This window comes from Ornithodoros turicata, chromosome 9, assembly GCF_037126465.1.
Source record: "Ornithodoros turicata isolate Travis chromosome 9, ASM3712646v1, whole genome shotgun sequence".
NCBI lineage: Eukaryota > Metazoa > Arthropoda > Arachnida > Ixodida > Argasidae > Ornithodoros > Ornithodoros turicata.
The window spans coordinates 22,343,412-22,370,148 of record NC_088209.1 but is presented as its reverse complement, the minus strand read 5'-3'; the positions used below and the strand labels follow the sequence as shown (position 1 = coordinate 22,370,148).

The 26,737-nt window shown below is 44.8% G+C and overlaps 3 protein-coding genes across 9 annotated transcripts in view; all 3 read left to right on the top strand.

The window, feature by feature from the left end:
- Positions 1-77: 77 nt before the first annotated feature.
- Positions 78-4,615, top strand: LOC135367814 (uncharacterized). 2 transcript variants are annotated; one of them, XM_064600930.1, is made up of 5 exons: positions 78-522; positions 1,164-1,339; positions 2,477-2,576; positions 2,745-2,914; positions 3,844-4,615. In XM_064600930.1, exons 2-5 carry the CDS (start codon positions 1,301-1,303, stop codon positions 3,964-3,966), a joined length of 432 nt encoding a protein of 143 aa, XP_064457000.1. In that variant the 5' UTR covers positions 78-522; positions 1,164-1,300; the 3' UTR covers positions 3,967-4,615. The 2 variants fall into 2 exon arrangements, with proteins under 2 accessions (XP_064457000.1, XP_064457001.1); XM_064600931.1 differs by lacking the exon at positions 78-522 and having other exon boundaries at positions 1,131-1,339.
- A 3,978-nt stretch (positions 4,616-8,593) lies between these two features.
- On the top strand, positions 8,594-11,754 carry LOC135368355 (THAP domain-containing protein 5-like). Of its 3 annotated transcripts, none has more exons than XM_064601562.1 (4): positions 8,594-8,688; positions 8,744-8,898; positions 9,128-9,677; positions 11,029-11,754. In XM_064601562.1, the coding sequence occupies exons 2-4, from the start codon at positions 8,779-8,781 to the stop codon at positions 11,607-11,609; spliced, it is 1,251 nt and encodes a 416-aa protein (XP_064457632.1). In that variant the 5' UTR covers positions 8,594-8,688; positions 8,744-8,778; the 3' UTR covers positions 11,610-11,754. The 3 variants fall into 3 exon arrangements, with proteins under 3 accessions (XP_064457632.1, XP_064457633.1, XP_064457631.1); XM_064601563.1 differs by having other exon boundaries at positions 8,607-8,898; positions 9,128-9,338; positions 9,456-9,677; XM_064601561.1 differs by having other exon boundaries at positions 8,607-8,898.
- A 123-nt stretch (positions 11,755-11,877) lies between these two features.
- The window catches only part of LOC135368354 (protein transport protein Sec16A-like), a 42,356-nt gene continuing 27,496 nt past the window's right edge, over positions 11,878-26,737 (top strand). For 2 of the 4 annotated variants that reach the window (XM_064601557.1, XM_064601560.1), the window contains exons 1-14: positions 11,878-11,968; positions 12,598-12,658; positions 12,839-12,884; positions 14,716-14,779; positions 15,983-16,282; positions 17,097-17,430; positions 18,403-18,699; positions 20,942-20,994; positions 21,310-21,448; positions 22,625-22,669; positions 24,745-25,081; positions 25,440-25,650; positions 25,871-25,975; positions 26,102-26,682. In XM_064601557.1, the coding sequence (XP_064457627.1) occupies positions 12,622-12,658; positions 12,839-12,884; positions 14,716-14,779; positions 15,983-16,282; positions 17,097-17,430; positions 18,403-18,699; positions 20,942-20,994; positions 21,310-21,448; positions 22,625-22,669; positions 24,745-25,081; positions 25,440-25,650; positions 25,871-25,975; positions 26,102-26,682 (2,549 nt within the window). In that variant the 5' untranslated portion in view covers positions 11,878-11,968; positions 12,598-12,621. Of the gene's footprint in view, positions 11,969-12,004; positions 12,317-12,597; positions 12,659-12,838; positions 12,885-14,715; positions 14,780-15,982; positions 16,283-17,096; positions 17,431-18,402; positions 18,700-20,941; positions 20,995-21,309; positions 21,449-22,624; positions 22,670-24,744; positions 25,082-25,439; positions 25,651-25,870; positions 25,976-26,101; positions 26,683-26,737 lie in introns of those variants that run through there. The other 2 variants (XM_064601558.1, XM_064601559.1) reach the window with 2 other exon arrangements.

Here is a 26,737-nt window from a genome sequence, read left to right as displayed (position 1 = left end):
ATCTTTAACACGTCACACCTAACCCTTTAAATACTATGCCAATGATGAGAACGGTGCCCAGAAGAAGAACAGTTACTGTTCCCAATATCGGCGGCTCCTATCCTGAGGCAACTCCCTTCGTTCTATTTAAACGTGGCTTTCTTGTGACTTATTGATTTTTTGCTATATAGTTCCAGTCTACTAAGTTAGCGGCGCTATTGTATCATCTGACGTCATTTGTTTGTAAACTGGGAGAGGTCTGTTGACCACACCGAAACAGCCCATCGAATATCGAATGCTGTGCTCGTTCTTCAACGGGAAAAAGTTCACGCGGAGGAACGCGCGCTCTACTGTGACAGCCTCGAATGTGTGTCTCGATCGTGGATCTCTTGCAGATATCGAAGTGCCTGTACTATAAATTTGTGAAGTTCCCACTGTTTGGCGGCACTGAAAGATTCTCTGGGACCCTCCAGTCATCGCTTGGACTACTTTTGACAAGTCCGCAAAGTATAGCACATTCCTGTAAAGAGGAAAGACTGACACGTAAGTGGCTGCTCAGATAGAGTGCGAAGCCATATAGAAGGGCGTTTTGTAAAACATCCTTCTGAATTCTGTATTCTACAAAACAACCCATTTCAAAGGGCAAGGTCGAGAAAAAACACCGATTCAAATGGGTTATTCTAAAAAAAGCGACATCGTTTCAAATGGGATATTGTACAATAGCAAAACACAATGAAACACCATTTCAAAGAGGTGTATTTCATTTCAAACACCGTACCAGGTAAGTGTCTTGCAAACATGTGTGTTAAACAGTGTTCTTACACCTTTCGTTTGATCTCCCGGCATAAAAAAAAAAAAAAAAACGCGTACCACACCCCTTTTACATGCCCAAAGATATGAGAACATTTTCCGCGTGCCAAGAACGCTATGATGACGAGTGTTGAGTCCTCGTGCCTCAGTTAACACCCATTTTAACCACACACACAGTGTTTCACTGGTTGTTGGCACGTTGAAAATGCATAGTTCGTCCTTATTTTGTCTCCAGTTCCCCGGCCCCATGGGAAATAAAAAATCAATTGAATTGAATTGAAATTCGCTCCTCCTCACCACATGTATATATTGAGAAAAGGGGGCTTTCCCCGCTATTGCATAATAAGCGAAGGTCCGTTCCCCTTCCTCATCAGCTGTCTGACCTCGGCGCCCACACTGCCATAATTCGAGCAGCTGTCTGAGAGAAGGAAAGTCACTGGTATCGAACCAGTTTGGAGAAAGACCGGTCTCCCGTATACGTTATGCCACAAACTCCCAGTCACTCTTCATCATGACTTCGCTGCTGTCTCTCATCGCTGTGGTCCTCGCTGTAAGTATACAAGTTATCTTTAATAGGGTCCCGAGCGTTCTTATGGGCTTCTTCAAGCTTTTATATCATGTTGCCCGTGTATACTTTGCAATCCTCTTTGAATTACCCAGTTATCCTTTATTTCGACCGCGATTTCTCTCTCGATTTCACGCGTACCATATGCACGATGTTCCGACGGCTTCATGTTTTGTTGTTCTTGTTGGCGTACGTAAATTTGGTGCAAGGGTGTTTTTTCTCTTTTTTTTTTTTGTATTGTACAATGCATCATTGAATTCGTTTTATTTTCTTCTGAATGGACGCACATATCGTGTGAAGAGAAATATGAGGATGGTATAGCTAGGCGAACGCTTGAGACTGTAAGAGAAACGAAGAAGTAAAATTTAAATGTAAAATTTCCATTTTATTTTTTCTTAAAATCAAATCAATCAAATCAAATGTAAACAAGTAATATAAAGGTAACGAAATAGTGAAATTACTGTTGCGAGTGCTTGCGAAAATATAAAGTAACGAAGCCGGATGAGTTCCACTGTGCTTCACTGAGGCCCACTTCACTGAGGTCCCTAGGCTCTAGAATTCTGTGTCCGCCGCAGCGTCCCGGAAATATTGGACTCTAGAGGGCGAAACGCTCGCTTCTTGAGCTGTTGAACTGTGGGTCCCGCGTCTCTCTCGATGTTCATTGAACGAAAGCAATCAATCAAAGCCTATCGATCCACTTTTCTTACTGGCGTAGCTCTTTGAAAATCGTCCAGCTGTTTTGACATTTCCGAACGGGGAAACGCCCTAAAATTTAGGAGAGGAACTAAATGAAAAACACGTACGAGTAATTCACGAGAAAAAAAAATAGCAATAAACCTAGACACTACTGATTTCCGGTTCCTAGAGGTGCCGGTTCCTCTAGGGTTCGAATTCTATAGCCCCGATAGTTCACCATAGCGCCGGCACTGATTGGCTTTAGGCTAAAGGTGTTTATGCGCACGTTTACAGTCTTTATGTGTATCTGTCGTTCCTAGACGCGAAACTTGCCTCTCCTTCATGTCTTTCTGCATAGAGAGCTCATCCTTCGATGTCAGCTGTGAAACTTCAAAGGCAATATTTACGACTTACTTTAAATTCTTTATTCCTGGATGCTTTATACAGGTGCTGTGCGCGTTCAGCGGTGCATCTCCCGCAAGAGAGACCCAGCGGCAATCGGTGAAACCCGTGATCAAAAACTACTTCACTACAGACAGAACACGAGGTAACCGTTTGGTCGGATGTATGTCGACACCAAAGAGTAGTAAACGTTTGTAAGAAATTCCAATGTGCTTAACTTGGGCGGGTACTATAATTTCAAGGGCATGTATGAGTCTCAGTGTCTCTCAGTTATGAATGTTCATGCTATCTAATACATCGACCTGCGTCGCAGTGTCCCTGACGTGCGAACCTGACCGATTCCTCGTGAAGATAAACCTTACGTATCCATTTCGAGGCGTAGTCCACGCGGGCCGTAAGGACAGTAAGTGCAAGATCCGAGGAGACGGTGCCCGCTTCTACGTCCTGAGCGTTCCGCTGACCGGCTGCGGTACGACCCACAACGTGAGTCCCGGTTTTCTTAACCGCGTTAAAAAATTGTTGTAGCACAGCTTCGAAAAACCACGCACAACTGTTTTCGTGCAACATCGCTGGATGACAAAGTAAAGTGCCATGCCACATCTAATTACCCACTGTGACACGGGCAGCATTGAACATGCGCGTAGTGCCATCAAGTGTCTAACGTGTCAACTACTCAAGAGCATTGGATGCAATGCTACCCTGGCAGGTTGGGACGTTACACGCTAGGTGGCGCCACGCGCATGTTCCATGTCCGTTGATTTCAATCATCATTGAAGACCGCCCGTGAGACGTGAATATGAGTTTTTCGTCGTCAGAATCCTACCGAATATATGTCATTGCAGTCCACGTGTTTCGCACTGTATTCTCCCAAAATATTCCAAACGTATCTCCCAAAATATTCGCCCAAAACATGTATGTGACGTACAAAAGTATCACAAAATTAACTTCTAGTTTTGAGAGGTATGATGGCATGGTGTGCCCACTCAACCAACGCGCCTGGCAAGGATACTCCACGAAGGTCGATTCCCGTCTCCTCCCCACAGGTGCTTGGGAGTATTTCGACGTGAGGTGGACAGCGGAGACGCGCGTTGTTGCTAGGATACAGACGCCACTGCTCTCGGTGGCATCCCCTGGGGGCATCGAGTGTTGATTTTCCTAATCTTCGACAGCGGCTATTTCGAGCGGAATCTATAAAGGAAATGCTCTTGGAGAATCCGAAACTATGAGGACTTTCGAAAATTCGTGGGATCGCGTAATGCTCACTGACGGCATTTCTACTTTGCGTACTGAGTAGTGATGAATTAAAATAAAATAAATCGCATTGCTTAGGCCCTAGCGACAAGTGTATTCCTTTTCTGTGTCCCCGCATATTGATCTGAACCTTATACAAGTACATTGAATGCCATCTGCAGGAAACCAGCGGTAGCTTTACAAACAGCCTGACGATACGCTTCCACCCATCGCTTGAACTGGAGGGCGATGAGATCAAGACTCTAGTATGCAAGTTTACCACGGGCGACGTTAACCTGGGATGAAGAGCGACAGTATATGCTGTCGCTGTGCTCCATGTGCTGTTACTACGTGCGGGCTGCCCTTCACGACGACTCCACGTCTGCAAGAAATAAATGGAGGCGTCCCGTCATCTGAACGCCGTTGCTGTGGGTGCTGCAGCTGAAGGACTCGCTATAGGTTGTGCTTGATTCCAGTGTAACATACAAGGACTCAAGTGGTCGTAATGTTATTTATTACCTGCTTTCTGGAATCGTGCCACGTTTGGACTTTGGATGAAAATATACTGGCAGGTGGTAACTGCCGACGTCGACCAGGTGGTTCTGCACCAACTGTACTTTTTTTGCCGAACACAGCCATGTTTCCATTCGTCTACCATGCGGTTGCATTTTTCCGGGTTCAGCGGTCGTTTTGGCGTTACGGTTAGGTGTAGGGTTAAATTAGTTAAGTTAACGTCATTAATTTAATTGCGTTATTAATGTATAGTAATAATAATAATTCGTGGATATACGTCGCGAGACTACGCGACGTCACAGGGGTCGTCGGTCTGTGGATTAATTTGGGCCACCTGAGGGTATTAATTATGATGTTAATTTAGTGTAACATAGCATTAATTTATGTAATTAGTAAAATAAGGTGAAATAAGTAAATTAAAAGCCACCACGGTAAATTCTACGCTCAAAGCCTGCCGGTCCTCTCCAACGGATATGTATATAGCCCCCCAACTTTTTATTTTTATTTTGTCTCCTGGCATTTGATTATACGTCGTACAGGACGAACTCTTGAGGTTAGTAATGATCAAGAAAGTTGTTGACGTGTGTTCAGAGTGATTAATCAAGTAATTAACAACTCCGGAATCAACATTCCGACACAATTTACGCATTAAGAACGTGGAAGAAGTACAACTAACTATCTACGGATTCACAACTTTCCTGCCCAAGTTTCGACAAACATCGTGGCAGTGTTTAAAAAAAAACGAGGAAAAAGTACCGAGCAAAGAGATACAAAATTGATTTGAGAGCCGATAATATTCTGCATCCTGCGCAGGTGTACTACACGTACTTTTTCTGATTTCCTCCCGAGGCCACTCCAGATCGGTCTTGCAACGTCCGACTGCATGTGGCCGACCCACTTTGGAAACCCTCCTGATCTCAATATATATATCGATGAAACACTGATCTGAATTCTGAGCACGCCGGTATTGGCGGTCACCAAGTAGTCGCCGTCGGGACCATGCAACCGGCTCTCGCGGAGCTTATATGCGCAAGTTGAAACAAACGTGGAAGAGTTGCATGATGTGTGACGTGACGCAAAACAGCATGGAAAATAACCCTTCCACACGTTGCCTGGTGAATTCGGAAACTTATTTGCAATTGAAAATTATTTGCCTTCTCCATTTCGTAATGGCTCTTGAAATGGGCACCCAGTGGTTTATCCAGAACCGCATGCATCGGGGGTGTTGCAAAAAATTGGGGGGGGGGGGTATATAGATTGATTGATTGATTGAGACATAAAAAAATATGGAGATGAGAGCTACTCCAGTACTTGTGGATAGAAAAGAAAATAGAAAAACAAACCAGCGGCCAAGGTCGTGCTGAAGACTGGGAGGTGGTGGGTTCGAATCTTACCACTGTGCTGTCTGAGGTTTTCCCTGGGTTTTTACAAAGACTTTCCAGATGAATGTCGGCACAGTTCCCCCTGAAGTCGGCCCTGGACGCATACTAACCCCCCTGTCCCCCACTCCTTCCTGCTGTCCTCTCTCCATCTGTCCACATCTGTACGCCGCTCATAGCCACAGTTGCTTCGCGGCGCTAACACGGAATAATAATAGTAAAACCTCAAGATGACCAAGAGGCATTAATACTTTCCTTACCGCGTCGATCACCGGTGATCGACGGTTTCTGAGCCGCGCTACTCGTTCTCCAAAGCAGATATGGACATGAGGTGACATTTGGTGGATAGTATAAACGCTACAGAATGAATTTCAGTTTCACTTTCAGCTTTTCCTCGTGGTGGTGATTTATGAAGCTGTCTCTGCACCAGGGAGGCAGTGTAGAGATTTTATCTTGGTCGCGGCGTCGCGTTCCCGCAGCGGACCTCTTTCGCAAATGCGCAATATACTCGCTTCTGTAGCATATTTGTGTTTGATTTTGTTTATTCGAATGCAAATGCCAACTCTGAGGGCGTTAGATAATCACATTTTTGTCCTGAATGTGTGGGTATGCATAACTTGCACTATTGCCGTTCTTCCTGCTGTCTCAAACCTAACCGGGAGGAATAGGAAAGCTGCGAAATAGCAAACTGCGGTACAAGAACAGGAAAGCTGGGCATGAATTTAATGTTTTCTGCGGAAATTATGTTGTTCATTTCTGTTTTACTCATTCAATTAACTCTACCGCTCAGTTACATGAACAACATGGGTGTTGACGTTATTTCCCACAACCCACGAACTTCCTGATCCAGAGTGTTCATACTTGCAGATATTATTTCTGACAAAATTTGCCAAATTTTGTATATTTTAGAACTTATAGATTGATACTTTTGTTCAAGGTACAGGCGTATCTTCATGAGCATTCTGCTGTTTGCACCGATTTTTTTTGTGTGTGTTACAAAATTAATTTTGGAAATACATGGATAGTTTCGTTTCTGAAAGTTTCATCATACGATAGGGCATTCATTTGGCTACATACTCCCATACAGGAACATATTTTGAAGTGATACTTTCAGCCAAAAAAATTCTATTTGTCAAGCCACTCAAAAATGGCAATTTTTGCGGCGGTAAGGAAAGAATTAGAAAAAGAAAAACCACACAATCATAATGGGGTTACATCATTACCGACATGTGTCTTGAGCTGCGGAAGCACTTGGCTATGACTATGACTATGACTATGACTTGGAAGACTATGCCCATTGTGACTCGTTCAATTTTCACATTTACACGGCCTGCAGCTCTTATGTTTTTATATAACTCTTATACAACTTGTTACACTGGGTTTACAAGCAACAAACTGTCGAACTACGCCGCCACCATCAATTGCCTGTCTATACTGCTTTGCGATACCTTTTACAATGTGAAGGTAAGTCAGTGCATGCCGTCGCTACAGAACCGAAAAGAAACTTGGAGACCTCTGATCGCCCTTAGGGTTCAGTTACATAACGTTTTTTGTACCTGCTTGTACATAACCTGTCGTATACGTAACAAAGACTCGGGAGCGACTTCCAGCACACCGAGGAAGAGAAGCTCCATCGCAGAACCACAGTGGACTAGTCATTAAGGCCTCGCAAAATATTCCCCACATGCGCCTCCATCCGCATTATCAAACGATTAAAGGGACACTAAAGTGCAAAAATTTCTTTTGCGGGATGAAAGATGCCGTTCCCTTGAGGCCAACACAAAAAGAACGGGATTCATTCGTTCATTCATTCATTGCGTTGGAAACAGCAAGTTTCCAACCCCTTCCTTCATCCCAAGTTACGCCTTCCTTCATCCTCTTCTTCTCAAGATGGGCGGCAATACAGTGCGGCTATCATTGGTCTCTTTAAACGATCTCCGGCCATGATTGGGCAAATCGTTTTTGAGGCGACCAATGACAGGCCACCCGCGTTGCCGCCCTTCTTGAGAAGGAAAAGAGGGAAAGCGTAAATTACAGTTTCCCCTCATAAATCACAAACGGCGCAACCGATGAATACCGTTCCTTGTGTAATGTTGTTAAGGTAACGATATCTTTCATTTTGCTGGGAGGAATTTTTGCACTTTAGTGTCCCTTTAAGACAACGTTTGCTTGCGTCTGAGGAAACACATTCTGTGACACAGCTACGCAGGACACTCACGTAAGTTTCTCTGAGCCTCGTGTCATATTTCTGTGTCCTTCCTTAGTACAAGGAATTGTTGCGTCTTCGTAGCGTACAGAGGTCGGCACTTGTGAGTTGCGACTCCTGCTCACTCCTACTCACTCCCTCCTTGCTCAGCTCTCCGTTTATTCACCCATGCTCATTCACTCTCTGCTCAGATCGCAATTTGCTCACGCACTCATTGCTCAGTTCCCCGTTTGCTCACTTCCCGCTCAGCTCTCCGTCATGTTCACTCACGCTCAACTATTTCGACACATTGAGTATGAGTAAGCATGAATGAACATGTTCATGAGTGAGTTCTGCTGAGGTATGGTACAGTTGTTCGCGTGCTAATTTTTACATTGTATCATTAAATGCAGTGGTAGCTCAAGAACAATTTGCATGTGTCATCATCATCCGGTACATGTTGAACAAAGAAAAAAAAAAGGGAAAGGAAAGGTTCATAAAAGGGGGTTACATCTGTATCTGCTGGCTTGTCAGCTTTTCAGTCTCTTTGATAGTTTTTTTTTTTGGGGGGGGGGATGTCTGATGTATATGCTGTTAAAGGAGGGTTCAAACAAATTGATAAGCAGCGCCATGCGACCGCACAGTGAGCACACGCGGAAAGTTTGGAGCCCGCGACTAACGCTGCAAAGCTCAGCCACTCTCATGCAGGTTTCGAGGCAATGGGAGTAGCAGCTATCTTTTAAATTGGTTGCAAAACGTTGATATTAAAGCCTATACTGACATCTACATCAGTTTCTTCAGGTTTGATAAAGGAACGACGAAGATTTCACCGCAATATGGAGTTCTTGGGAAACCGAAACTGCAATCGCCGTGCACTCTAGTGTGATCGACAGCTGCATCGACGGCCTGCGAGAGAAATGCCTGCGCGCATCATAAAACAAGCGTAGAAGGTTAATATAGTTTGTCTATTAACAAATGTGAAAATGCCGTTGCGGTGTATTGCAGTAGGATGCAACAACAGTCGCCGAACGGGACACAAAATGCATACTTTCCCAAGGGACCCCAAACGGCGTCTCGAATGGGCAGTGAAAGTCAGCCTTGCTGGAGAGAACGGCAAACTTTGGGTGCCGCCAAAGGATGGGAGTTTCGGTCTCTGCGAGGTAAGAATTTAGGCCGGTTAAACTGCCGTACTGACGCATTTAGGAACTAGAAGGTGTCCTTAACAATCGTGACGGCGCAATAAATTGCAAGGTGCTCTGTATGAGCAGTTGATTGCTTTTGAACTTGCAGTATGCATGGTCGCCATCTTGTTTCCTCTAACTTTTTTGTCATGCCGTGTTTACCACACAGGGATTTTTACTATTTGACTTCTTTCGGTTGTTGTAACAGGCACACTTTGACGAAGACCAGTATGAGCCGCGCAGAGAAGATCGCAAGTTGAAGCCATTTGCTGTACCTACAATATTCGCCCACAGGAAGCAGCGCAAAAAGCGAAAAGTTCCGAAGCGTGCTGAAGCGGAAAACCCAATAAGTCAGTTACAAAAGTTAGTTCATGCCACCAGCAATGACCACACGTATCTGTCAGCGAAGGAGAATCCAGGTACAGGTACAACAGACACGGCAAATGCCAGTGTTATTCTCAAAGCAGCACAAGCTCGCAGTCCTCTGGAAACCACCAAAGGAAATGTGCCTGTCGAATGTGTGCCGATTGTTACAGATAATAGTCATGCAGTCAGTTTCACAAGGCCAGTTACAAGAAGCAGTTCCTCCACGCAGTCATTGTGCAACACTGCTGTAGAAGTTCCGCAGCGTGATAGCAATTCTGGAATTTCTGCAAAAGATAGTCCACCAAAGCAGGCAACCATTCTCATGGGACCTGGAGGTACTATACTAGTCCCCTGCAGTAGTTCTGGAAGTCTTCCGGGAGGAAGTCCCTTTGGTAAGTCCTCCAATCCCCACAGTGGGAATCTTGAACTATATTCTGGTTCACTGTTCACTCATTTGACATAAAGTGGAAAATGTCACCTCACAGATCATATACTTGTTATAAAATTAATGTGCTGTAGCTGCACCATGTAAGCACAGCGAGCAAGCTTAAAAGATACAAGACCTTTGTATTTGACATAGATATATACATAATAGGCAGGTGGACAAACGTAGGCTGCTCGGTGCGAAACGATCGCTAAGTGTGCATGGTACGTTCATGTGTTCAGTACCGTGAAACCCTTCTTATCTTGCAGCCCCCCTTTTTTTTTGCGGGTCGAGCACGTATTCATGGCCACTAAGTTTTGTGAATTCTGGACAAGCCACAAAGCCAACTACTTTGACTGTGGCCATGACTACTTTGTCATAAGCCCAAGCTTGCCTGTAACCACATTTGATAAAAGCAGCATTGCACATGTTGACGCTGTAAGGCAGTTCAAGTGCTTACCAGTAACCTGTACGACCAAGCATGAGGATAAAGTTTTTAATTCCAGCTTGTTTTGTCATACGTATGCATAATCTGTTATAGCACTGGACCGCTAATCAAGAGGAGCAGGTTTGATTTCCCTCGGCTGTCTGGCTTTTTCGACGACTGATGTACTGCCATAACTGGAAAATTCATGAAAATTTGAGGGCACAGAAAAATTTCTACTCAGATTTGACACTTCGATAACTAAGCTGAAATCGCGAGCCATCGCGATAATTATGGGCTCGTGAACGTTAAGGGCGGTACGGTATGTCGATAGACTAAGAACCTTGTTTGTGCTTGTACACACACAGTTAATTCTTTCGTGATTAATTTGACATTTGGACGACGACCTACTAGATTATAACGACCATGCCATAATCGACAACCCCTATGAGGAGCCCGTCCGCACGACCTGCTAGGGGCGCTACTCATTGACCCGCAAGATCTGTATCATGATTGGACAATGGAAATTTGAATTTTGAACACGCAGAAGCGGACGCACAACTACCGTAGCAGACGACAGCAACAGCTACTATGAAAACGCGTAGAATGATGATGATAATTAACTTTAGAAGGAAGCATCTCCCGTGGGACATCCACCGCTTGTACGAAAATACTAAGGTAAGCTGAAGTACAAAGTATTTTGTAGGACTTGAGTAAGCAATAGCCGGGCCGATGAGTAGCGCCACCACCAGCTTCTAAATGCGGCGCTGGGGAGGGGTGCCTATGATATGGTCGTTATAATGTAGTAGGTCGTGATTTGGACATGTGTCTTGTGCAAGGCAGTACAAATCAGTGATTCAGATAATCAACATGGTTCACCTTCTTAATGTTTCAGTTCTGGTCGGGTCAACCCTAATACCTGTGAGCACAGTGCCAGGGCAAAATCTACTTCCCGAGCCCACAGCGGCGCTCCGTCCTCCGTCCCCACAAGTGCCCCAGATATCGTCCATACAATCCCTTTCTACGGGCCAGTCTGAAGGATACACACCCGTTCCCTCCAAATCCCTCAGTTACGAGGACCTTGTGCAGGAAAATCAGAAACTCAAGGCTCAGTTGAGCAGCACGCTACAACAGCTCTCGGAATCCACCAAGCAGTTAGTCAAGGTGAAAACATCGTTGGCAAAGCAGTCCGAGAGGATATCCGGGTTCCTCACTACAGACCAGGTCGAGTCCCTTGTTAAAGTCGGGGTAGACATCAGCTGGAAGGAAGAGACATTGATGTACTTCCTCGAGCTCTACAGAAGCTCCGCCGACATGTACAAAAAACTGTTGGACAAAAAGTACCCTTTCCCACCACTGTCCACACTTAAAAGTTATTGCAAGAAGCACAGGATAGTCGATAACCTGCCTGCTGAACTTTTGCCGGGTCAGGACGAAGAAGATGATACGTCCAACCTAAATGTTGTGTGGATGTAAATGAGAGAAAAATAATAATGAAATTACGGTGTAAATAACGGCGCTTTTTGTTTATTTTCTTTTTGCACACGTGAATGAGCCAAAGCAGCTCAAGCAGCTTTCTGTGTACAATGTTCATGTTGTAAATAAAATGACTTGAAAATCACTGAACATTACAAGTTAACATTACACGCGTTCTTTACTATAGTTGTTTAATTTAATGGAAAGAGCAGTGCGGCGAATACGAGAGGAATATGTCGACCACGGGAAAACGCTGCGCTGCGCCATCAGAAGTTTCATGGCGCCGTCTGCCGTCGTTTTCTGCATCCTTCCGTAGAACACAGTCTGCACAGGTAAAGGCGACCCGTTTGCTGATGTTGGTATGTAGGTCGTTTTTACTGCCCGCTCATGCCACACTTCATTCAGTTTTCTTGATATCGTTGCGTGCACGGAGCCGTGCACTGAGGAATATGCGAGCGAGTACAATAGAATATCCGATTAGAGCCACATATATTGCGGAGCGCATTGCGGTTTACTGTCGAGGTACACGTCAACGGAAGTGACATATGTTTACTGCAACTGCCTAAGCCTAAAAGATTCTACTTAAAATACGTGCACATATCCGAATAGCTATCGATCTACCATGCACAGGTAAACAGTGCTTCTTGTTGCCAAACGTTACGCGTGATCAAAAGTGGGGCGATTCATACACTGCATTCAACACGGAGGTAAGTCCACAAGTCAGCAGTTTTGCGGTGGACAACAAACGCGCAGATACTTTCTGAATCATGTAGACCAGCTGGAAGGACAACTGTTTTAGAGTGACTAAAATGAGGACATGATTTTTTCTTTCTTTTTTTTGAGAATGACATGGTTGTTAGGAGCAGCAGAATGAACCATGAACGGGACAGTACTTGTTACCCAGTTCGTTTATCCTGCTGCATCGCGCTAGACGTGTTTATCGGGTTATTCGATCCTGTGTCCGTTGCAACTTCTGCTTGTCTTGCAGGTCATGTAATCCCCACTGTTCGCCATGAGTCATCGTATGTTACGGCAACGGTACCCCAAAGGTAAGAGTTGACTTCTGTTGTGTCTAAATGTGTAAACCCTGAAAGCCGAACGCTGTCGCAGGAAAGGTACGCAGGCGATTCACAGGACTTTAATTTTACAGTGTAATTTTCCAGACTGCTTTGCAATCAGTCGTACTACTGGGAAGTGAATATTAACTTGCATACAAATTTTGCTTGCAGAGAAAACACCCCAGAATACTTCTACCCAACCATCGTTACAGAATACGTAAGTAAAGCTTTTGCTGTTGCTGGGACCGAATTATCAATTCAGGGATATTCCCAGCACCCCCCCCAAATACTAACCAGAAATGCCAAAAGTGCCACAACAGCAGAAAATATGGGCATCACCCCCACCTAAAATGAAAATACTAGGATTGCCCCTGGACACACTCCTGATACGTGACATCTCAGTGTTATGAGGATGTAAGGAAATATGTTCATGGAGCATCCTTAGAGTAAAGCTGTGTGAACTGATATTTACAACCGATACAAATGCAAAGTGAATAGTTACGTACCCGAAGTATGTAGCCATGTAACCGAAACAAATACTATGCGAATAGGTATGTAATTGAACTGAATACACGCACACCATATCTACAGATGCGCAGGATAAACATGGTGGCATACGCGTATGCATCTTTGCGGGAACAGCACTTTCTTTATTTTATACGTCTTCTCGTGGTATTTTCAGACTTAGGCTGCGTTCACACAGGCCAACTTTCTCCACCAACTACGACCAACTTTGGAATTAGTCCGAGTCGGCCGACACCACCGACCACAACCAACTCGAGTTGCTCCGAATCGATTGCTGAACGAAAACTGCAGACAGTTGATGGTGCACAATGAATCGTTGGTGGTGCTACAACCAATCGCAATGAGGAGCACTGGCACGTGATCTACACGGGACGTTTTTCCGACACGCGTCTAAGTAGAAGTAAAAGCAAATATCCATACAAACGTTATTTATTAACAGAATATAGCCCTGTCGTCAAATGAGAGGACGCAAACTTGGTCGGCGGTTGGAGCTGCGGAGTTGGTACATGAGAACACGGAGACTGCGATGTCTCGAAATTGGTCGCATGACTGCGGTGCAGGAAGTTGGCCGTATGAACACTGCCTTACATGTGCCACTTCTTTACTATTTGAACGCGCATTCCTTAGATTCAGATACAGAATTCCATATTTGATTCCGATAAGGAGCTGCTTGAATCGATATTTGAAAAATGTGAATATTCGTCTCGTTCTAGTTTCGAAGCAACATGCTCTCACCTACTGTGACAAGCTAATCGGACGTCACTTCTAGCCTAACCTTTGACGTACAAGGTCCAATTGAAGCTTTCGCTCCTACTAAACAAGCTAACAGATAATTATTTCATGTGCATTTCAAGTTAAGCAGAATTTGCTGCACCCACAATTAATTTAACGAGATATTTCCTTTTATGCCCATACTCGTTACTTGCCGCAACACATCGCCAGTGCCACGTAATCCATGCTTCTCATAATACACATGTGACACTGGGGAGGCCAACTTTAATGCCCGCTTTAATGCCAACTAAATGCAATGCTGCCACATGTTATGGTGCAGAAATGGAAAGAAAGAGAGCTCGTGCACATTTTGAAAACCTCATCATATTTAATAATATGATACAACGTATTTGTATTGTTAGAAATCTTTTATGTATTTAATCATTCTGATTGTCAAAATCCCAAATCGAATACAAATTATTCGGCTTCTTACACCTCTAAACGATACCAGTTTCCATTCCATGATTTTCAATAGAAACACTAATAATTAATATACACAAATAATATACCAATAAACACTAATAATTAATAGAATCATTAATAATAATTGTTCTAATTTAGCCCTATTGTAGCACAAACGTTACACATTGCAGTTACTTCAACATCATGTTTATGATTCTTTCTAAGGATGTCACTCATTTATGCTGTTTCGCATACAGAGTGAGTGAAGAAAACACCATCCACATACAGCTTGAAATGCTGTGAATGATAACATGTTTCCATGCTCATGTGGACCGTCTCTTACGTTACAGCACAGCATGGCATGATAATGCATTTCAAGTGCCAGGTGGGACTGACCATCAAGCAGATAGAGTGGTATGTGTTCTGTTATCAATTCAATTAAATTTTATTTCATCTTTATGATGGGGAGAAGTGTGCGGTGTGGAGTTTACACTTTGAACCAGCACAGACAGTAAGAATAAGAAATCATGCCCAGTTATCATGCGCACTACACATAGAAAACACATTATCACAATTCCAGAGGTGACCGTAACCAGAGAAAATAAGACTGTTCAATTTCAATGCCATGTTCAAAGAATTTATTTAAGATAAATGCATTTTATCGTCAAGCTATTATCGTCACTCTCCCTGAACATGTGGGGTATGCCCTGGGGTATGTCACCCAGAAGGTCTCCGGTGAAAGGTCACGGTTTCCATTGGACCTTGAAGCCCTTGACTACCCCTGGAATTCGAAAATGCTGTTTTCAAGGTCGGGAAAACCTTGAAATTTTCTGTGGTCCCTGAACGACTTTGATTGTGTATCTGTTGTCCTCCTTGCGGAGCTGCATTGCAAATTCCGCGCACCAGGTATCAGAACTGTGGTTTCGAAAACCGCAGGAATTAGCACCAATTCCAACAGCTACCAGTCGTGTAAACCCGAAGTGCGAGAAATGAACGGCGCCCTTTGTTGTATTCATCAACCTTCCTCTCTATCCTATGATCTTTAACATTCAGGATTCCCCAATCGCATTTGTGAATGGATCATTTTTTGTGCAATTCCCATCTATTCTATTGTGTGATGCCTGTAGTTTAAAAGTGTCTTTGCGAAAGTCCTGGCTGCGAAACATACATCCCGAATAAAACGATGGCTGAACCTAAAAGATACAGGTCCCAGCAAAAGTTTACGGAACACGCGTGCGGTGTATTTTCTCCTCAGTGCGACGCCCTAGCGGCAAGCAGAAGGGGGCTTGTTCACTAGTTCAGATGGGTGGAGGAGTGCACCGTGTGCACCTACTGCTGTGTGTCGCTACCAGTGCACTCACTCACCCCTCTGAATGAGTAAACAAGCCCATTTTCGCTCGCTGGTACGGTGTCGCAGCGAGGAGAAAATACACCGCACGCGTGTTCCGTAAATTTTGTTGGGAGCTGTACTTGAACAACCCTTGAATTTTTGTTCCAAAATTAAGTGGGGACCATGTAACATCTTCCTAAAAAGCAATAGCTGAGCCATGCACGTCGTCATAGGTACCCGAGCTGTCAATCGACACGAAAATAAATTTATAAATGCTGTGGCTGCAGCTTCCCCCGCCTGGAGAGGCTCTCCCGAAGATGCCCGAACAACCTGTGGCGTGGGCAGCTGTTACTCCGCAACCCTGGGGAGTAACTTCACCTCCGCACGAAGGGGCGCTCGCCACGTACCAGGCTTCGGACTACCCACAAGACCAACACCAGCAGTACCTTCAACAGGTCCCCGGGATGCTTTCCAACGCTTCTGAGGTTCCGCTAGTACAACAGAACTGGTCCCCAGCAGTATGGGAGAGTCAGGAGGGGAGTGCCCCGTGGAGTGCGCTGCAAAATAGTCAACAGCAGCAACCTTGGGTAAGGACAAAACCTGGTTATGTCCATATCACGACCTACTAGATTATAACGACCATGTCGTAATCGGCAACCCCTATGAGGAACCCGTGCGCACAATCCGCTAGGGGGCGCTACACGTCATACTAATACTAATACACGTCATACTAATTTCTCAATAAATGATCTGTTTTATGAAGGATCTGGTATCAAAACAGTAGGCAGCAAGTTCACTTTTGTTTTGGTCAGGGAATTTGCTTGAAATAGTCAGTGAAAAGCTGGAAAAGTCAGGGAATTTGAAGGCTACGGTTTATTAGGCACCCTGTGTACATAAACAGAAAGGAAACTATGGAGTGTGAATATGCAACAGCCAAGCATCTGCTGTTACCTCGTTTGTCTACTAAGGGCACTTACTTGTCCCAAGTAAGCAGGCCCGTTGGTACTTGGATGGGTAGTCTGTTGGGCTACGTTGGAAGCATGAACTGTGCAGTTGGAATTGAAACAAATGGAAGACTGGATCTCAAAATTAAATCAATCAATAACCACAAATTCTGTCTGACCTTTGACCCGGTACATCCTGCCATCCTGTCCCCATCCTGCCATAGCACCATATCAAGTATGTGTCAAGTGCATTTAAAGAGCCAGTCTAGTTTCAGCTTGAGAGAACTGATGTTCTGAGGCTGGGTTTGAGGCTTTCTTGAGGTTGAGGCTTTCATCTTTCATAGTTTCAGCTTGTTTTGTGTGTACAGGCTATTAACTTTTAGCTTCATCGGCTGAACATGTCACATTCAAGGTTGCCTTTATGACGTTTTGTTTGTTTTCTTCCAACCTGTTCTAGGTTCATCAAGGTGCAGACATGGGCCAAGCTCAAGGGTGGGATCACGAGACAGGCAGCTGGGATCCGACGACGACGTGGCAGTATTATGGTCAGCAACCGGGACAGTGCTTTCAGCCAGAACAGCAGTACCTGGCAGACCAGCAGTACCTTGCAGGACAACAGTATAATTCTGAACAGCAATATCAGTCAGCACCGTTGGAAAGCTTTCAGAATGGCCTTGTCTGCACTGACCAGAACGCCGCTCTGTCAGGGGGAGATACTGCAAGCAGTTCTCATCAGCCCCCCGCAGAAGTCTCTAGGCACGAAAAGCTAGCTTTTGACTCTTGTGAAAACAGTAAGTTTCTACCAGCATGTTTTTTTACTTTTACTTTACTTTACTTTTACTTTGCTTTTACCTTTCTACTTTTTTTTTTTGGGCTACCATGCTCGCTACAAAACCAATGTGTTTCTATGTCCAACAGTGTTGACTCCTTACTAAAACCTAATTTTTATTCTACGTTTCACCACTGCACTATCTTGATACCTACAGAGACATGATAGAAAAGTGTGATTCAGAACCTGATATTTCAGACTGCTTCGTTGGTGGTGGCACGAACACGGAAGTGCAGGGGATAAGTTTATGTGCATATGCTCAAGTGCTTTGCTTCAAGCACATTTGACTAGTTCATTAATTTTTGTTGCCTTATTTAGTAATACTTTGAGCCCTGTCTGGCCATAACAAGAGAGGATACACAGTACAAGCCTCACTTCTCACATAAGCTCCCATCAAGTCTCCAAGCCCTTTTGTAAAAATGAGAACATTGTGCACATAATCAAGTAGATTAGCAAGTAAGCCGTTCAATAGGAGGGGCCCCCCCTCACCCACTGCCGTCACAAGCCCTGTAAACAAAGAAATGAAAACGCTTTTTTGCACTGCCGAGATCGTAAATTCAAATTTTCTTCGTTCCCGCATTATCCTGTCCAGCCAACCTGCAAGGGCCTGCCGTTCGGCACCCTCTCTGGCGAGGGTGCCCGGGGCGGCTGCCCCTCTCGCCCCCCCATCGCTATGGCTCTGATTATTATTATAGTTCCACAAGTTATTCACAAGCATAGCCGTGTTCATATAACACATAATTATGAACATTGGCGTTACGTATGATGTTGACGCGAGTAACAGTTTGCACACAGAGCTGAATTTAGTTCTAGTTTAGAGCAGTAAAGGGTTAGGCAGTGATGAAGAGGAGTTGCTCTCAAACGTTTACTACTCAAATTTTCAATAGCGGTCACTGTCACCGCTGCCTGCTCCATTACTACTTTCACTTTTCAGACTCTTCTCTGCAAGACACCTCTGCAGTAAAGGGCTGTGAAGGCGACGAAAGCACGGTGTCCATGTTCTTTGGAGAAGCCATGAGTGACTCCACGTTACCTGCCACGTCCAAAGGATATGGGACTTCAGGTGAACAGTCGGGCATGTGTAACCCAGTACTTGAGCACAAGCCAGTGCAAGCCTTCAACATGGACAGCAGCACAGTAGTGGATGAATTGCACCCCACGGAAAAGTCTACAAACGATCTCACGGATACTTCGAATGCCAGCCCTGCGTGTTCAGCATCAACGCCAGATGGTACGTAACTTCTTCAGCTGTACTATACTGGAGCTTTGTTGTGCTGAAATATAATAGGAAATACCCATTCGTCACATCTGATATTTGCTATAGGCTGGAGACTCCTTATGGTTAGAGCCTGAAGTTTTAGGGTTTTACCCGATTCTTCCCTGAATTTGCACCCCGAATTGAATGTTGCCTCTTTAGGGTGAAACCCGATTTTTGCCAGGCAAATTGTCGTCTCTGGGACGTCTGTAGGAATGTACCAACTTACTTGTTTGGCAGAAAAATGCAGTTACATCACCGTTTGTACCAAACCGCTACAGTCAGTTTGAATAACTGAGCCTGATTTCTCCCCTATTTTAGCGTAATGGAAGTTTTTTCACCCGAATTCGTATGAATTTTATGCACTTGTTCATTTACCCGATTTTTACCCCCCGAATTTAGAAAAAAATATTTCCCGAAAACTTCAGGCTCTACTTATGGTAGATCCTTGCGGGCTGAAGAGTTGAGATATAGTGCGGGCTGAGGGCTGCTAGAGTAGGTAATGCATATCTGCTAAATTACCGTGGGTAACGTTAGTAGGTGCATACACGTGATACATCTGCCGAACTGAAGAAGACTCATCAGATTGACAAATGTCAGCATTACCCAATACAAAAGGACATTAGTCTATAAAAACATGTTGGTGACATGTGCTATGACATCACAGACTGCTGAGACAGCATGTCATTGTTGTGACAACTATGTTGCATGTGGAACTGTCACTCTTGAGAGCGTCGTTCCTGATGGTTTAGAACACCCCCTTAATTGGTACTGTAAAACCGCTATCATCAGTGGTGCCGCATGACTGTGCTTATAATGCATCATTTCCGTCATTTCATCTGAAGGCATTACACGTCTTTTTATCATCTGTAACAACAATGAATGCAGTTTCGAATGATTTTGCAGCATCGTTGTCGTCCTAGTTGGTATACTTTTAGCCGTGGCGTAGTGGACAGAGGTGTTAGCTAGAATTTAAGGCCACACGCAAATGTTCAGAGTTTGTTGACAATCAAGTGAAGCGCCGTCACTGTGCTGGGGACGAGACGATACCTTCACACAGAGCGCATACCATGGTTTCACTTGTCATTGATGAGGTGGACTTTAATGGATTGAGGCCGTACAGAACTGCATTCTAGTTCTGGTTTCGGTAAGGGAACGTGTAGCGATGCATTTGCAGATGAATATATCTAGAGCCTGAAGTTTTAAGGTTTTACCCGATTCTTCCCCGAAATAGCACCCCCGAATTGAAGGTTCACCCTTTAGGGTGAAACCCCATTTTTACCCGGAAAATTCCCCTCACTGGGATGTCTGTAGGAATGCATTAACTTGCTTTTTTGGCAGCAAATGCAGTTACATAACCATTTGTACCAAACCACTACAATTAGCTTGAGTAACTGAGCCCGATTTATCCCTGAATTTAGCATACGGGGAGTTTTTTCACACGAATTCGCATGAATTTAGTGCGCACGTTTATTTACCCGATTTTTACCCCCCGAATTTAGAAAAAAATATTTCACGAAAACTTCAGGCTCTAAATATATCCTACTCATCTTATTCCGTGATACCGCAACGTGGAGATTGAAGCATGCAACCTGCAACATGTTGATAGTAAGCTGGTATAATATTTGAGAAAGTTCAAATAGCGTATTTTTGAACACGAATCTAATATCGGAAACATTTTATTTGTATTCGAATTTTTGAATATTTACACACTTCTACACAGAACATATGTGGCATGGGTGCACATTACTATTATAGTAATTTTTCTACTCGTTCAAGCATATCTTTGCTCACTTTTCTAGGAAGGCACTTATTATGGGGTAACTACAGATGCCATAAATGACCGCTCTTCCGAAGATACCCATTAGACGCCTTCACATCTCGACTGTTGAGGTGTCACAGACAATGCGTTACATATACGTATTTTGTCAATTGGGAAACCAGAGATGACCTTGAGAAATTTTCTCCTTTTCTCATGACTTGCGCTGCACATTAACCACTCCAGTCCATTGCGGCAGGTTTACTTGCTGTATATGTAGTTTACGTCCATAGGCATGCAACCTGGACCATGACTTTTCCTTTTTTCCTGAGAGATTTCACCACTTGTGCACCGTTTCCAGTTATTTCGAAGCAGTGCAAGTTGGAAAAGATATATGTCTGATGAACATGCAAAGAACATTCTGTAGTTTTTAGTCATGCAATGTTGTATTTTCTGCAGACCATGTTAATCAAGAGGTGCCAGAACCAGTTACAGCAATCCCCGTGGCCTCGGTAAGCAATGATGGAACCAACACGTGTGTCTCACTGCAGTTAAGCGATTTCTCTGACCTCTAGAGCCACAGAATCGGTCTGAATTAAGCGGTACACACATCTTGCATGGAAATTTAGCATGTAAAGTTTGCTGTCTGATCCACTTTAAGTCTTGTATGAAATAAGAGGTTCAGAGCTGAGGTTCAATGACGTGGGTGCTTTCAATTTACTAGCAGCTAGCTTAGTTTATGTACTGATGATGGGCAAAATCCTCTTCTCACCATATGAGCAGTAATGGTTCAGTTGAAAGAGGGACGTCATTTCAACACCTTTCAGGGCATATCTACCGAAGCTGTTAACTTGGAAACTGTGTGTGATGACAGGAATCAACCTTCTGTAGCACGAAAAGCAGTCATCAAGCCACGGCAGGGTAGTCCATTTCGTCCACCTCCAGCTAAGCATAGCTCTGATCCAGGTTGGTGCTCTGACACAGTCGGCCCGGGCAAGGGGCTGTACACTTTTACGGGGAATGCTTTATATTAATGCATGTGGTGTGCACTGCCTGCTCTCTTCTGTACATAGCCTTGCACAGGGTGTCTGCCAACCTGGTGAACCGGGAATTGTCGGGGGATTTTGATGCGACTGGACGGGTCAGGGGATTGTAAAAGGAAGTCTCCAAAAAAGGAGCTGACGTCGTGGACAGGGGCCACGACGACGTGCAAAAAAAAAAAAAAGGCGTGAAGATGTTTGCATTAAAGCACTGCATTTCTCACGAATAACCGCCAATATCCGTGTGGAAGTTGTCAACGAATGGAAAAATGTGAGAACAGTTATAAAAATATTACAATTTGCCGCAATGAGAGCATCAGCAGTAACATAGTAAGTCCATATTTTGCTTCCGAGCCCACACTTCGAAGGTCGTCCTGCCGGCGCTCATGAGGAAGTATGTCACGAAAAATCTTAAGCACCCGGGCCCTTGTCGTCTGCTTCAAAGCCCCCATTTCAATGTGAGTGCACGGAGAGCGGCTCGGAGTCTCGCACTCCCGGGTGCGGGAGTGGCGCTTGCGTCGCGTTAAGTGAGTGGTGTCTGAAACACTCGCACTCCGGGGTGAATGCGGTAAATGATCTGTATTATCCAATTATTAAATAAATGAACTGTTTTATGAGTGACCTGTACGAAAACGTAGGAGCAGACACCAAGTTTGCTTTTTGTTTTCGTCAGGAAATTTGCTTGAAATAGTCAGTGAAAAACCTTGAAAAGTCTGGGAATTTAACGACTACAGTTTGGTAGACACCCCGCTTGCTGTTCTAGCACCTATAATATGGTGTGTTGTATTTTATAGCTCTTGTTTTGGCTGTTGAGTGTCTACTTGCCTGTGTTTGGTTAGTTATTGTTCATGTGGAGCACAAGAAATGTGATGGTTTATGCCTTTGAGTGGGGTTCTTCTGCGTTGCAATGGCTCCGTAGTTTCTTAACAAGCATAGCCGTTCATCATTGTCAATGAAAGTACCATCCAAAATGGGCTCCTAGTGCAAGAACATAACAAGGAGACAGCACTTGCGAGAGCAAAGATGCATGTGTATTGTGTTTTGTTTGCACTGTAGTGCCTTGACTAAAATCCTAGTGATTATGTTTGCATTCCTCCAACAGATTACCTTCGACTTATCTACCAGTTATTGTGGTATTTGTGGCATGGTACGTTCCCCTTATATAGAAAACACATCAAGAGATGCAGAATTATGCTGATTGTTAACCCCTGGCAGGAGGTTCTTTTCAGGCTCATAGAGCATGCCATTATAGTAACATTGAAGTATCTATTAAATACTTCGGGACTTACAGCCAGTGGCACCGTTTTCCCCTTTGTCGCTTACTCATTCAAATCGTCTTGGAATGTTTCATTTTTAACCTTTTTCTGAACTGCTGGGATGTCCTGAAGGGGTATAAACAGGTACGCAAGGTGCACATTTGTTTTCCTTTTTTTTTCTGCACTGTGCTACATTGCTGACAGTGAAGGTTTCCAAAAAAAGAAAAAGAAAAGATATTGGCACTGAAAAGTACAGAATGCCTGCAAACTGACAAAATACTCACTTAGCTCATACTCACTAGGACCTAAAATACTGATCTTTCTGAACTGAACTTTCCTTTACTGATAAACAAGCTTTCGGACGGACTCCCTCCGAAAGCTTGTTTTTCAGTAAAAGAAATGTTTCAATCTCTTTAAATACTTATTATATCCACTTGCGAGTGCTAGACTTCTCCCATTTTTGCCTGTTAGTTTCACTATGACCTACTAGATTATAACGACCATGTCATAGGCACCCATTCCCAGCGCCACATTTGGAAGCTAGCGGTGGCGCTACTCATCGGCTCGGTTATTGCTTCCTCAATTTCTGCGATACTTTGTACTTCAGCTTACCTTAGTATTTTCGTACAAGCGGTGGATGTCCAAAGGGAGATGCTTCTTTCTACAGTTGATTATCATCATCATCATTCAACACGTTTTCGTAGGAGCTGTTGCTGTCGTCTGCTACAGTAGTCGTACGTCCGCTTCTGCACTTTCAAAATTCGTATTTCCATTGTCCAATCACGATGTAGATCTCGCGGGCTGATGAGTATCGCCCCCTAGCGGATCGTGCGGACGGGCTCCCCATAGCGGTTGTCGATTATGACACGGTCGTTACAACCTAGTAGGTCATGTTACTCACTCATTCTTGTGTTCTGCTATGCGATTCCTTGCTGACGATAGCCACGCGTTATTTTGGCATTGCGCCGGATCAACCGGCCACAGTGCACTGCACGCTTACACATTCACTCATTGCGAAGCGCGATCGGGAAGTGAGGTAAATTTGAAGCATCCTGCCACTTTGAACTCACAGTCTAACAAGTTCAAACCATACCAAATGTCCCCAATGTTCCATTTCGCACGTGCACGAACCCACGCCTCATTGCCCCACAAACGGGGAGGAATATCCAGCAGTGCTTTTGTCGTGCATTCTCTCGAGGTCGTGGCGGCGTTACTGGAACTGGTATGCTCTGCACGCCACAGCATGTTGCCCTCTTATTTGCTAGGAGTGAGAAATGCCTCTGAGCACCGACGCCTGCAATGTGGCATTGAGATACGTGGCAGCTCCGTGATAGGGCGGAAGGAGCTGCTCGGATCGTTTTGAATAATGTTGTGTCTGAGCAAATACGCTCGCTATAGCTAAGGCAGTTGCATATTTGGATATCGCGAGCCTCGCTTGTCTGTATGGATCGTGATAATTGGAGAATGTTCAGCAGCAAGCTTTTTGATGCCCCTTTAACCGCTTTGGAGTGTGGGTGCACGCCAAAATGGGTAAGGCTTTGTAGAGAACGTACACACGGGATGAACTGTGGAAAGTTATTCATCAATTATATTCCTATGAATATTCCATAAGCTCTCAACAGTCATATAATTGCTTAGAGTATTTGCACTTTGGTTCTGTATAACAGAACTTTTTTTTGTTTTTCTACTTGTCCGCAAAGGTTTGTGAGAGTGTAGTGGGCACCACTGTATGCAGAGGGCTTTGGCGCACTCAGTGCATATGAATTCTGTGTCTTTCCGTAGCTGAGTGCACCGTGTTGGCTGTTGGATATTCTGTAATAGGCAACAGTGCCAATGACATTGTCTGCTGTGTGTGCAGCGCGCCACTGTCCCAGTGCCGCAGTCTTTTACTATTGAGGTGAACATGCGCTCTTTTCGCTTCAGCAGTGGGTTGCATTTAAGTTGCTCTCCTAACTTGCATTTACAGCTCTAATGCAGCCAGTGCCAGAAGCACACCTCAAACAACCGCCACTCCTTCCTCTCGATGGCTCTCCGAACATGGAGACTCAACCCGATAACCTAGAACATCCTCCGGACACAGAAGAAGTCTCTGGACAGAAGCACGTAGCATCATCAAGTCGGCATAAACATAGGAGTGCCTTCTTTGGACCTCTCACAGAAAACCAAAAGAGCAATCTTGCTTCAATAACTGGGGCTGCACTTACCTTGCTTGACATGCCAGAGATGCCCGCAGTGGTGACCTTAGTGCCTGCTGCGCCACCTTTGAGCCCACCTCTTAGACCACCATCGAGAGATTCATCCAGGTAAATGGGAGTATATTTGTGTATTCACACGAGTGACATTTCCCAGATCATTCCAGCAGGTGGTGTGAAAAACGTAGCTTTCTGCCACCACGTAAACTTTTAGTGTGCTGCTAACCCTGGGCAATATCCTGCAGCACAGCCGCAAGATATTCCATAGCAGACGACAGGAAAAGACAGACGCTGTCGTCTGCTAAGTGCATCATGCGAATGCTCAACGTAACACACGGCGGAACTTCTGGCCCTTGAGCAGTTCTTTTGCCTTCTCTTCCGCTAGAATATTCCGTGGAGATGTTGCTAGTGTGAATACACAATATATGTGAAGGAGAAATAATTTCAGTACATGATGATTCACTTTCAGGTCAAATGCCGAGGAACATGTAGTAGCTGCAGCGACGCGCGCTCCAGTGGAAGGTGGTGCAGCGCCTCCAACGAGTGCACGTGTACATCCCCAGGGGGAGCGGGATGGTCCTTTACCCATGACTAGGCAGAGCCCCCTAGGTGGGGAGGAAGGTGTCACGCAAGGACGGCTCCTTGTTCAAGACAGTCGTACACGTCTAGCTGAACCACAGGTTTGCCTTTCTCCTGTCACAGCTGTCTTGTACTGTCATGGCGATGCTTGAGCACTTACAAACGTACAGTCTTATGTGCTTCCAAAGAGCTCCGGCGCTAATTTCTTTCCTCAAAACTTAGGCTGTTTGGTGATTCATTTAGATAAAACTGCTTATGAGATCAATCTGCGTGCATCTATGTATGGTGACCTTTTGTATTTATAAATTTACTTTGTTGTAGGAACCTCTGGTTGCTGGCATGCTTGCTACTAGTTCTCCTAAGGCAACTGACCGGGAGTTGCTACAGAGGACCGAGCCTTCAGGAAGCACAGACTGTGCTGCACAGGTACATGTGTAACATATTCTGGGGCAGAATTTTGGCAGCGGTGCCTCTGTTCCCCCATGGCACCTTAAAACTCTGCTAATCAAAATAAGTAAGTGTTAGTTATTGGTGTATATGCTATTGTTGCAGGATAATCCTTTAAGTCAAGAAGAAAACTCTGATCTTGACACCACTCCAGCCGCAGACCTAGAAACAACAGTGTGTGCTCATCACGTCTCCACAGTAGAGTCTAGTAAAGCTTCCGTGCCTCATTCGAGGGAGTTAAAAGATAGGGGAGAGAATCCTGTCGGCAGCAACCAAGATGGCGGCGAGGTCAGGGGCAAAGCAAGGAGCGACAGAGGGGAAGATAGGAACGACTACCACAGGCATGATGTGGCACACGAAGACTCCCGCAGGGAAGCATGGAGGGATGATTACGGCGATGACCGGAAGGACCGCAGAGCGGGCAGATGGGAGGACACCCGTGGGGACCGCTGGGGTGACGAAAGCAGAGAGCACAGGGGTGAATGGAGGTACGACTCCAAGGATGAGCTGAGGAGGCAAAGAGGAGATGATTGGGGCCCAGAAGATCACAGGGGAGACTGGACAGGGGAGAGAGGATATCATTGGAGAGACGACCGAAGTGATAGTTGGAGGCGAAGGGAGAGGAGGGATGAAAGGAGGCCACCTGGGTACGATAGGCGAGAAGACCGCCACTGGGACGACCGTAGGTATGTTCTTGATTGTAAGCCTTGTGGGAGCGGTCCTGGCAGCAGTGAAGTGTTT

Coding starts and splice junctions, on each gene's coding strand:
- LOC135367814 (XM_064600930.1), top strand. CDS start 1,301: ATGACTTCGCTGCTGTCTCTCATCGCTGTGGTCCTCGCT. Junction 1,340..2,476: donor TCATCGCTGTGGTCCTCGCT/GTAAGTATACAA, acceptor TGCTTTATACAG/GTGCTGTGCGCGTTCAGCGG. Junction 2,577..2,744: donor CACTACAGACAGAACACGAG/GTAACCGTTTGG, acceptor CCTGCGTCGCAG/TGTCCCTGACGTGCGAACCT.
- LOC135368355 (XM_064601561.1), top strand. CDS start 8,722: ATGCCGTTGCGGTGTATTGCAGTAGGATGCAACAACAGTCGCCGAACG. Junction 8,899..9,127: donor GGAGTTTCGGTCTCTGCGAG/GTAAGAATTTAG, acceptor TTGTTGTAACAG/GCACACTTTGACGAAGACCA. Junction 9,678..11,028: donor TCCGGGAGGAAGTCCCTTTG/GTAAGTCCTCCA, acceptor TTAATGTTTCAG/TTCTGGTCGGGTCAACCCTA.